At 31.7% G+C, this 12,466-nt stretch overlaps 1 protein-coding gene across 1 annotated transcript; it reads left to right on the top strand.

The window, feature by feature from the left end:
• The first annotated feature begins 3,747 nt into the window (after positions 1–3,747).
• LOC139516334 (1-deoxypentalenic acid 11-beta-hydroxylase-like) lies at positions 3,748–12,099 on the top strand. Its single transcript, XM_071306383.1, has 9 exons — positions 3,748–3,985; positions 6,554–6,671; positions 8,055–8,155; positions 8,620–8,761; positions 8,851–8,945; positions 9,426–9,531; positions 9,909–9,993; positions 10,896–11,100; positions 11,736–12,099. Exons 1-9 carry the CDS (start codon positions 3,842–3,844, stop codon positions 11,862–11,864), a joined length of 1,125 nt encoding a protein of 374 aa, XP_071162484.1. The 5' UTR covers positions 3,748–3,841; the 3' UTR covers positions 11,865–12,099.
• The last annotated feature ends 367 nt before the right edge of the window (positions 12,100–12,466 follow it).

Here is a 12,466-nt window from a genome sequence, read left to right as displayed (position 1 = left end):
CTTATAGCATTTTATATGTTGAACACTAGGATTACTTGCGCATGAATAAGAATAAGAATAAGAATTTTATTAGTATAAAATCCAAACAATAGGATTGTTACTAAAATATACAACAAAAACAAACAAACAGACAGTGGCATATTAAATACAAAACGATAGTCATTAAACACTACAAACATGTAGCATTGAAAGAAAAACAAAAACATAGATTATTAGTATTAATTATAATACTATTTTTGACAGCATGCCTCCTCTTTAAAATTATCAATTAAAATATTATGCTTATGTTATAAAAAAATATGTTATAAGATCTTATAATATATATAACATTATAAGTTGAGCCATCAATTACACAGTTCATATATTGACATTATAATTGTTTCTTTCATTATACATTTCACTTATGTAGTTAACAATGATAAGTAAAATATCACATTCTTCGCAGGAAAATATAAAATCAAATTTGTTTTCTTCACTCATTGAATTAAAACAGGGGACAATACTAGATATTTCATCAAACATTTTGATCCTAGTTTTATTAATTTCTGAACATGTTATGATAAAATGAAATTCATCTTCCACCTCTTTATGGCATAAAGGACATATTATATTTTCTAAAGCTGTTTTGTTGTATCTACCACGTTCAACAGCCAGCATACTATTACTTATTCTTATTTTAGCATAATTTTTTGTAACATTTTTATCTAAATTCAATAAAAGGTACTTTTCTAGTTTATACTTTACTTTAAATTTTCTGTAGGTTCTTAGTTTATTTCCATTTATTGAATTATCATCATTAAAGAGACAATTTCTCCAAAATATAATGTAATTTTCATTGAGCTTCTTCACGATGGCTAAAAGTAATCTTTTTTTAGAGAAGGTACATTGATTTTCCCAAACATGAGTGAAATTCAATTTTGAAAGTAGCATTTTAACTTTTGAAGCAAATCCATCATTTAACTGCTTGTTAGCTTTATAAACATTATATAATAATGACTCATTTTCATTTGACTTTAAAATATGTAACCAAAATCCTACAGAAGACTTAAGGGCCTGTATACCAATAGGGTACATTCCCAATTCAGCTAATACAGCTGTATTTACTGCCTTTGAATTAACATTTAGAAGACCTTTCGCAAATTTTATTTGGAGTTTTACTGATTCCATAGATAAATATTGAGATTCAAGAGTTTTGTTGTTCTTCACAATATTTAACGACCATATCTCACTACAATACAGTAATATTGGGCTAACACAAGAATTAAATAGTTTCATATGGGAAAAAACATCCATCTTATCTGAGTAGAGTATTTTTTTTATACAAAACAATGCCTTAGAAGCTTTTTTACATAGGAGATTTACTGCATTAGTGAAAATTCCTGATGGCTTGAATATTATACCTAAATATTTATATTCTGTGCAACATTCAATTACTTCATTATTCAATACAAACTTGTCTTTAGTAAGTTTTTTACCACTTTTATTAAATATCATTGTTTTTGTCTTGTCAAGATTGACAGTCAAGTTCCATTTTTCACAATAAGTATTTAACTTGTTTAGACAATTTTGTAAACCTTCTGAGGATTCTGATATTAATACTAAGTCATCAGCATATAAAAGATTAGACAATTTTATGTCATGTAATGTTACAGGATCACATGTGTTATCAAACATTGAGGTTAAATCATTTATATAAAAAGAAAATAAAGTAGGACTTAGAATGCAGCCTTGTTTTACTCCAACTGTGGAAGGGAACATATTAGTAATGCCTTCAGTGACTTTAACTGCAAATAAAACTTCTTTGTACATATCTTTTAGAATATTAAAGAATGGTCCATTTATGTTATATTCAGCAAGTTTGTGCAACAGAGCCTCTCTATTTATAGTGTCAAAAGCTTTTTTAAAATCAATAAAACATGCATATATTCTTTTGTTTGATTTAAAAGCCTTATCAATAATAGTTTTTAAAGTAAGAATGTGATCACTAGTTCTGCATCCTTTTTTGAATCCAATCTGTTCACGACAGATAATATTATTATTTTCTGAATACTTTTCTAAACGGTTATACAAAACTCTTGAGAAAAATTTTCCTAAGCAGCTAGAAAGTGCTATACCTCTGTAGTTTGAGGGGTTATTAAAACACCCTCCTTTGAATACTGGTTTAATGTAATTTTCTCTCCATTTAGAAGGATATATGCCAGTAAAAAGAATTAAGTTAAATAATTTTACATACATGTTGACATTCATAGTACAAGATATTTTCAACATTTCATTTGTTAATCCATCAGAACCACATGATTTCTTATTTTTCAAGGCTTTCAGAGCAAGAAGCACTTCCTCTGCAGTTATCCTAACATTTAAATTTTTGTTGCAATTATTCAAAAATTTATCATCAGTGCATGATTTGAAATCAGAATTTTTGTCATGGGTAGTATTCATTAGATTTTTGAAGTATTCAAACCATTCTTTAGCTTGAATGTTTGAACTAGGATCATTCAATTCTTTTTTCTTTAAAGTTTTAACAGTTTTCCAAAACTCATCTGAAGAATTATTTGATTCCAAAATTTTTGTCAGCATTTTATTTCTAAATTGTCTATAGTTTTTCCTTATTAATTTATTAAGTACCTTTTTTTTGGACATAACTTCTAATCTTAGTTGTTTATTCCATGGTTCTTTACACAATTTTCTTGTATGGTGTTTTAAAGCTCTAAATTGTGCTTCACATTCATTATTATAGTAAGGTTTTTTAACTTTTCGGAATTTACTTTTGTTATTCCTGAACGTTGATCGTTTTGGGCCAAGAAAAGCAGCATTATACAATAAAGATGATATGTTAGAAACATTTTCATTAATTTTTTCTTCTACACTGAACAAGTTATTTTGAACAGGAATTTCTGCTAAGCTTTCTATTTCAGAAATAATTGGTTGGAAGTCAGTTTTTAATAAGTTTAATTTAAATGTATTTTCATATTCATTACTCCATTTTATGCATTTTAAAGGAGTTTTTAAGTTTTCTGGGGGTTGTCTTTTTATTTGAGACATGATATTTACTGTTATTGGACAATGATCTGATACTGTTGGGTCAAATTCATTTATTGAAAAATTTATGATACTTGGCAAGAACCCAGAGCTGCAAATACAGTAGTCATCAATAGAAGTTCCATTATGATTAAAAAATGTAACTTTTCCCTTGGAATCTCCTAAAGTTCTTCCATTTAAAATTCTTAATTGAGCAGAAATGCACAACTCTATTAATTGTTTACCATAACTGTTGGTGTTTTGTGATATCTCAGTACTTCTTGATTTAAGCACAGCATCTGCTATGTAATTTATAGGTAAAAAATCATCTAGGCTGTCGTCAATTTCATTTGTAATATAATCAGACTCACTAACATTGATATGGGCATTCAAATCACCAATTAAAGCAATATTTCCCTCTAAAGAAAATTTGGTAATATCTTGCTCATGTTATTAAATATGCTTCATCTTTCCGATAAAATATATGAATTTGAATATATAGTTGTAATCTTTTTGCTTTTTTTTATTATTTAGTATACTGGATTTGGGATTTTCATATTGCTATTAAAGTAGCCAATCCCTCGAAGCCAACCCATTATTAGCATGTACTGCCGTGAGGTTATACACAGTCCCAGAAACAACCGTATCATTTGCATAAATAGCAAATATGTTTCTTTTAAGATTGAAAAAATGGCTTTCCATACATCAATATATATATGTTATCTGTTTACTTCACGCTAACTTGCTCACGTATACACATATTAAACTATAAATATACAGCCATTTACCTGTTCTTACGTAACCAAACGTATAATATAGGGCAATGTCTGAAACTAAAGTGATCTACTCTGGTTCTACAGATGAAGCGTGTCCAGAATTGTTTAATATCCAGGCAAAGCCGCCAGCGCCAAAGGATAGTAAGAAAGGACAGCTACCAGATGAACTCATTCGGCAGTTTTTTGAGGAAGTAAGCAAACTTGTTTTAAATTTGAATAATTATAGAAAGTGTATTACTATGATTGCCGATGAGTTAGTCTCTGCGATATGACCTTAGACAGCGTATATGTTTCTATAAATAGAAAGCAGCATAATGTAAACACCAAGAAATTGATAAGACAACTATCCACAAGGCTATAACCAATGAGACAGCTTAACTATCCACTACAGACCAATGATCTACAATAACCGATGATACAACTCTCCAATCACCAAACGACGTGGATGTAAGAAACTATAGGTCACTGTGCGTCGGTCCTCTCAGATGGTCTTCGCCAATTAGAAAAACTCATACCATGTATTTAAGGAATGGCTGTAATATTTTTTCTGTCTATGAAGAAATAACATAAAAAAATTGGTGCACACTGAACATGCTGAATAACGCGCGTATCGGGTTATTTAACCGTGTCACTGTGCACCACATTTTTTATGTTATTTCGAATAGACAGAAAAAATATTAGTCATTTCTTATAATTTGATTCTAAATTCCATTTTAAACCGTAGAAAACCATGAAAATACGTTGATGACGTCACGGTCACATGACTAAATTATGTCTATGGGCTTATAACAAAATAACGTGAGCCAATCAGAAGACGCGTTACATCCAATAATAAATTATTAAGCTATGGAATCCAACAAAAAAAAACAACAAAGAAAGCATGGTAGACAGCAACTAAAGATACAACTGAATTGCAGACCACGGACTTGAGACAAGTGCACACACAATGTCGAGGGATAACACATAGAAACCTTATTAAGCTGTCATTCCCTTGGACAGTAGTATAAGATTGTATAACAACATAACATTAAACACACTGTGAAATATATCTGATGGAAAGGGCTCGTCTCAACAGATCGACACAAACCACAATGTATAACATGATCAGACATGAAGCCTTTGAAAAAACTGAATTACCATGAATAAATTGTAGATGGACGAGGATCCGATTGTTGTATGTATATAAGTCTTTAAAATGAAATGACGTTGATGGCTAAGCTACTTTACAGTGACAAACAATAATTTACAAAGTAGTGTACAAAACAGTTATTTGGATACTGGAAAGCATATTGTGTAAAATAAATAGATAAAAAAATTCAAAAAAAAAAAAAACAACAAACAAATTAATAAATAAATGCTTTTTTTTTAAAAGTTTCAAACATAATTCAGAAAGTCAAAAAAAAAGGTTGACTTTTCCAAACAGTTTTCATTATGTTTATTGTTGAATTAATTTTTTTTTGTCGATTTGTCCATATTTAAATATTTTTTTTCTCTGTTTTAAAAGGCATATGATAGAAAGATTTCATATCGAATGAACTAAATTTGAAGTCCGACGTCCGTGAACTTTTCACTCTTTAAACTTCTGTTTGGGAATCACGTAAAAGGATCAATATACGAATCTAGTTGTTATTTTTCTCCATTGTTGAAGCATATGATACAAAGATCATAACATGTCATTTTTCATATCGCATGTATTATCAGCCCTCGGTCAATATCAGCCCTCGAGCCATGCGTATACTTAGCATTGATATGATAGCTCTTGTAACGTTATATATGTAATGAGCGGAAGTACACAAGCCATAATTTCCCACCCGGGCTGATAATCCATATCAGGGGCATCTCGTGCACAAAACCCATAATAGTGCCTCTCGTGCAAGTTACTTCCGGTATATCCGGTATCGGTTGTTTACTTTTCCATTGTGACGTCAGATGTTTTTTATGACGACGTCAAAATTTACGGGAACTTTTGTTGGGATAGTTTAGTACTTGCTAACAAATGCCATTTAGGAGATAACTGTATCGTATTTTAAGCTCCGACGGCATCAATTGGGGATTTGATGGTCGCAAATTAAGTTTACTGGCGACGCGTTAGCGGAGACAGTAAACGGGTATTTGCGACCATCAAATCCCAAATTCATGCCGTCGGAGCTTAAAATACAATATTGTTATCTCCATTTTAATGAAACTGACAGAAAACAACGGTAAAACATGTATTTAAAATCTGTCATATGCTGTCTGCGCTTGCGCGTACGTCATTGATGCCATGTAAGAAAGTGACGTTATCCAATCAAAATGAACGTTACAAACGTTGTTGCGTTAGAATGATAATTATGGATCATTTTATAGTACAACAAACATGGAGTAATAATGATCATAAAACTCCTCAAAATTTTCAATGTTTCAAAATGCCTCTATGGGAAATGTTACCATACATATATATGAAGGTAGTGATGCTGTTGTTGGACAATTATAGTATATTTGATTCATAATTTAACTTCTTTATAAAATTTTTGACTGTTTTAGTCATTGCATTTGTTTATTTGCCTTACATAAAACTATTATCGGAAGTATATGATAAAGCGATTAATACATGGCCTCCATCTCGGGCTGATATGGGGGTCTCGGGATGATACCCAGGCTGATATGGAAAAGGCCATGTATTAATCTCTATAATTTATAATAATTTTTTCTCAATATATATTTTCCTTGAAAATAATCACACCTTTTCATGCATTCAATCTTTATTTTTAATTCTGTAGGGATATTTGGTTGTTGATGACTTCTTCACGAGAGAAGAATTAGATGCATGCAGAGAAGATTTGAAACTTATGGTAGAAGAACTTGCACAAAAACTACACAACGCTGGAAAGACCAAAAGTATAAACCATTGTTCATATTAAGGACAGTCTCGCTTCTGTATATTTCAAATCATTATAATAGAAAAACAAAAGATATGGGGTAGACATCCATGACACAAAATCAGTACATGCACAACACAACAAACTAAAAACACATATAAAGCAAGGGAACAACGCTTTTATGACTGTTCTTCATCTCAAAGTCACAATGAGGCTTCAACACGGAGCTAACAAAAACTATTACCTCACTTCAAGCTTGAAAGCTTGCCCCTAGCACCGGCTAAAGAGGAATTCTTTGCAAATACTATTTGGATAGACTTTGTAAGATGTAACACCACCTTATCGTGCCCGGTCAAAAAATAAAAGTACTGGAAATTAGTACATGTGTATAACAAAATAGTTCCTACGCCGTTTTTCTTTCTTTTAGTAGTTTGTTTGTCAATAATTTTCTCGGTATTCTCACTATGTATTAACCTCTCTCATTCAATATGAAGCCTATCGAAACTTTTTGAACTAATTATGCGCAGGAATGGTACATGTAAGCAGTTATTGTACCAGTAATTACACGCTTTGTGTTGATTGTTGGTTGTTAAACACCCAGTTGCGAATAATTTCCGTGCTTGCATTTCCTATCATGATTTTCTTGATAGAGGGTTGCTGCTCACAAGGAAGCTATTAAACCAATAGTTCCAAATGGTGAAGTTGAAATAATTCCTTCGTAAATTTTACGGACGGCATCACGAGTTGGTTAATTGACCGTTATGGAATAACCGTTTCACAAATGATATTCTTTAGTTTTCTACGTTGTGTCGTGTGTACTATTGTTTGTTTGTTTGTATTTTTCATTTTTAGCCATGGCGTTGTCAGTTTATTGTCGATTTATGAGTTTGACTGTCCCCCTGGTATCTTTCGTCCCTCTTTTCACTCGGGTTCGGGAGTAAAAAAACAATAATTAGAGTAGGTCTGTAATAAAGGCAGTCCAAAATGAAGGTCGGTGAAATTTGGTCTGCCACTAGAAATGGGTATATAACATAGGGACAGAAATTTTGCCATGCAATAGACCACCTACGGACCTTTTAAAGAGTTGTTGCGAAGGTTTTTAATTTGGAACACTCTTCACACAAGGAGTTGGGATTAATTTCCGATTTTGACCGGACGTGGCAGCGTACTTTTACATCCCGCATAGCCAAACAGACGCCCCAATTTGGCAACGGTTTTACTGGCGGTCGAAGAAAACCTAAGGGGTCATATTTCTATTTCACAGTCACCCTTGGGACGCTTATTTGATTCTCACGACAAGTGAAATCCGGTGGTTTTGAGAGTTCTTTGATAACTGACTTCCATTGAGATTTCTTGGACTTCCTATCATGATATAACACTTTTTGTCTTTGGTTCATTTTAGAGTTATACAGAGACTATGGTTTATTTGAGAGACTAACGATGATAGAAAAAGAATTTCCTGGCTCAAATATTCTTTTACACAAAATGAAGACAATGCCAAAGGTATATGATGTATTTTACAATTACGTTTATATGTTTAGTTATTTTACATGTTACCTTTCACAATATATTTTTTTTAGCCAATTTATACAAAATAATGGCATCATTGATTGTCTAAAACTAAACTTTCAGTTGCAAGACTTGCAAGGACTTGGTTTTAAATACGGTTGTCTGCGCCAATCCCTTCCCTTACATAGGACTAATGTGCAACAGTACAACATAAGAACAAACAATGCAAACCAGTTTGAAATGGCTTAACTCGTGATATCGATACAAAGCAGGAAATGACATCTTATGAAAAAATCAGACAGGACGTGGTAGGGAATTAATACATCTCAACAACATAAAACACACAAAGTACGATTTGGGATACATTGGTCTTTTCTCTTTATTATATTGCCATCCAAATAATAATAAATATTAATAAGGGTGAACAATATATATTTTTTCAAATATCATATTTTCAGTCTTTCTGTGATTTGTGGTCGAACGAGAGGATTCTGAATGTTATGGAACAGATACTCGGTCCAGATATCAAGGGACATCCGGTTTGGAACATTCGAACCAAAACTCCTCAAAACGAGGCTACAACTGTTCCTTGGCACCAAGGTAAGATAGGTCGAAATATTTTCCTACTGTGGAGAATTACATTATTAAAATATCGTCTCATACATTATATAAATCGATGTATTTTTTAGATGTTGGTTATCTGAATAATGAATCTTACAAAGTCCTTCAGCCGACCGCATGGATACCGCTACTTGATACAAACGAAGACAACGGGTGTTTACAGGTTTGTTTGCACTTTGAAATGTCTTTAGACTACAGTAATATTTTGTGGACATTTTATAGCTTGTGTAGTATTGACTCCTTACACATGTAAAAGCAATTTATTTTGTTTTTTTTGCAGAAAACGACAAGTAATATTCTTTTCCGACTTAATTTAATTTTTTTTTATGTTTTATTAAATTTGTTCTCTATAATAGTCCTGCTAATTTAATTCTCATCTGATTATTATCGAAATTAGTTGAGAATTGATGATTTAAACATGTTTAAAGTGCAATATTTGAATGCTATTTTACATTATTATTTTCTCTAATGAACTCTTTTAATACCTTTTGGTGGGGGGTTCAACGTATTAGTAGTGTTGGCGAACTGTTTTAGTATAACCATGAGAGGTATTTCTATTTTGAATAGTTGTTTTAAGGCACATGATATTGACTTTAAATAAGTAATCATGGTTTTTTCCCTTTTTTTCCATTTGATATCCTAGGTTGCAAAACGTGGCCATAAGACGGGAAAAATAGCAGATCACCAGTGTTGCCATGGTGGTACATGGTATGTTATGTTGGAAGAAGAAGAAATGAAGAGAAAGTTAGGTATACATGACTTTAAACGTTTTCATCAGGATAATGGAGAAGGTCATGTCGAGTTTATTACTGAATCTGTAACTCGCTAAGAAAAATATTTAAAATGTACTTTACTTGCATGAAATTTTAAAAATCATTACTTTTATAAAAAAAAATCCTTCAAATTAAAGTATGCCACTTCGCGGCGATTTAGTTTCGCGATTTTCAAATTCACTGGGTGTATTCAAGTTAGAGAAGAAAAGATTCGTTTTTTTTCGCGACGATTTATAGTTGCATTATTTTTCTGCTTGCGAAATTCGCGAAAAATATATCGCTAGCGAAAAATAGTTAATTTACAGAATATATAATGGAATATTTTTTTTTAATTTTTTTTTTTTTTTATTCAGATATTGATTTGGAAAATGACTTGAAGATATGCCCTATTCCTTACGGAGGCATGCTGCTGTTTAATAATCTTGTTCCACATAGAAGGCAAGTGAAAATAGTTGATTAATAAAAACGCCGTTTTGAACCAAATGAAATTCTTAGACAAAGATACATATAGATTCTACCACATAACCGTGGTGATTACGATATTCTCCACTCGAGATGGTTATATTTTCAAACTTTTAAAAAACTTTTACAATTTACAATGCAACTAAAATATAAGAAACGATTCATATATTATTCGTATTCATAATTTATAAGGATAAAAAATTATTAAAATCCGAATTTCTTGATTTTAAAAATAGGTCATGTTAATGCAAGCAGACGACCATGCGTGCGCAAAACAAAATGGTTACTTTGTCTGATGTATGCATACAGCTTTATTTAAAGATTTTGGTCATAAGTACTTATATATAACTACAGACAAGCACTGACGGAGGGTTGTGATTGGAACTAGCACACGGATATGTAGCAGGGGTTAAAACATCGATCTCTTTTTATCTCTTTTCAGTTGATTAACAAACTTCCAATAATTAAAAAAAAAATCGCCTAGAAAAACACAATCATAATTACTCTATAATATAAGTATCACTGACGACAAAACACATGACATGTAAAAAGCATGGATTTTAGATGTCGTACTCTTCTTGTTGTGACTTTAACTTATACGTGTATACTGCATCATTTTATGTATCAAGGAAAACTAACATAGATCGTTTGAATTCAAAGCCAAACATCAAAACTAGCGTTATTTAAAAATAAATAACTCGTCTACTAAGTAACACGTAAATTGAAAGATAAAGTTGCACGAATTGAGATGAGCGGGCCTAAGATTTAAAAGTTATACGTTCAATCCAACTGAAATGATAATATTCGTATGATGCTGTTTCTTGAAACGTTTTATTCAATTTTTGCTTAACTAATATGTAACCTCTTTGCATCAACAGCCTACCAAATATGTCAAATAAAATCAGATGGAGTCTTGACCTTCGATGGCAACGACCTTCAGAGCCGGTCGGATTTTATGGTCTGAAAGATGGTATTCTGATGAGAACATCGAAAGATCCCAATTATAAAATTGATTGGGAATCATTCAACAAAATCGATAGACACCAAGTACAGAAGGAATCAATTGAAGAAAATGATAGTGCTGTAAGATTTACTTTAAATATTTCAAAAAGATGTTGATTGGTGTTGTTAATTTTCCGACTTATAATTCTAGAACTTTTTCAAACTCGATAGGTATTATGGCTTGTAAACTTCCCATATAATTGTTTAAATAAGATGTTCAAAACCATCTACAGTTCATGAAAAATGCACATGTTCTTAAAATATGAACGGATATTCAGTGAAGGATAAATGATGTTTAAACACCCATGCTTACATCTACATGAAGCTGCGTTACTATGAAATGGTATTAAATAAATTTCGCAGAAATCGGACCCAATTCTTTCACACAAAAAAAAAAAACAGCTTGGCATAGAGAAATACGAAGAGCATAGTTTATACTTGTTGGAACCAAAGAGGATAGAATGCTAGTCTCCAATGTAATCATTATATTCTAATGCCTAATTCTTCACTGCTAGTTTTTTTTAAATACAGGTATCAACAGGTTGTTAATAGATTGCCTCCCTTTATCTTCTTTGTGCACCGATTGAGTCAGTGTATGACTTCTGTTAAGCCCACTTTTGCAATGAGGGACGAATATTTCATGTTTTATTAACTTAGAAAATCATTTAATCATTTCAAATCAATTTGGAGTGAATATAATAATTATGAACTTTCAGATTGAGGATGAATTTGACACAACAATACAAGGTCCATGGATGAAGAAATGGGAAATCGTTCATGTCAACAGGCATATATTAGAACATAGAAAGAAAGAAGGAAACCCGGAAACTTGGACAAAAGCATAAAACACAGGTGTGCTCCTGTAAACTGCATTTACTATTTACCCGAACTCCGAAACAATGGTTAAGTCCTCTCTGCTATGGCAGTGACAGGGCCATTATTTTGCTGTTTACTGCTTACTAGGACTTTGAACTTATTGAAGAGATATTTTTTCATTGAATCATATAACTAATCAAGAAAATAAAGCATACTACATTGGATGTTAGATGTATTCTGATTGATAATGTAGTCTTAGATTCATGTTTTTTTCATTAGTGGTTATTGGCTTTGAACAAGCTGTCAGTAACTGCGAGTAAATCTCAGTTTCTTTGTGTTGTTGGGATTTACAATTACACATCCACGTCCACTCTTTGTTCTTGTAAGTTGTATTTCTATTTGCATCTATCATATTAGTTAAAAAGTTTTCAACTGATTTTTAAAGTTCGTTCTTATGTTGTACTGTTACACCACTGTTTCTCTGGTGTTTGCTGTATGAGAAACATGTTTTTGTTAATTGTTAACGTGCTGACCCGACGAGTTGATACCTTTCTATCTGATTTTTACATTGTTCTTTTGATGTGTTGTGTTGTAGAACAATTTTTATAGTCAATGGAGGATTCAGCGCTCA

The sequence above is a fragment of the Mytilus edulis genome, chromosome 3 (assembly GCF_963676685.1).
Source record: "Mytilus edulis chromosome 3, xbMytEdul2.2, whole genome shotgun sequence".
NCBI classification, from domain to species: domain Eukaryota; kingdom Metazoa; phylum Mollusca; class Bivalvia; order Mytilida; family Mytilidae; genus Mytilus; species Mytilus edulis.
This window is presented reverse-complemented; position numbering and strand designations above follow the sequence as displayed.

What these genes read in the sequence shown, in the direction of transcription:
- LOC139516334 (XM_071306383.1), top strand. Translation starts at nt 3,842, where the DNA reads ATGTCTGAAACTAAAGTGATCTACTCTGGTTCTACAGATGAAGCGTGT. An exon ending in AGAAATGAAGAGAAAGTTAG is followed by an intron (nt 9,532 to 9,908) that starts GTATACATGACT and finishes TTTTTTATTCAG; the next exon opens with ATATTGATTTGGAAAATGAC. An exon ending in AATCTTGTTCCACATAGAAG is followed by an intron (nt 9,994 to 10,895) that starts GCAAGTGAAAAT and finishes TTGCATCAACAG; the next exon opens with CCTACCAAATATGTCAAATA.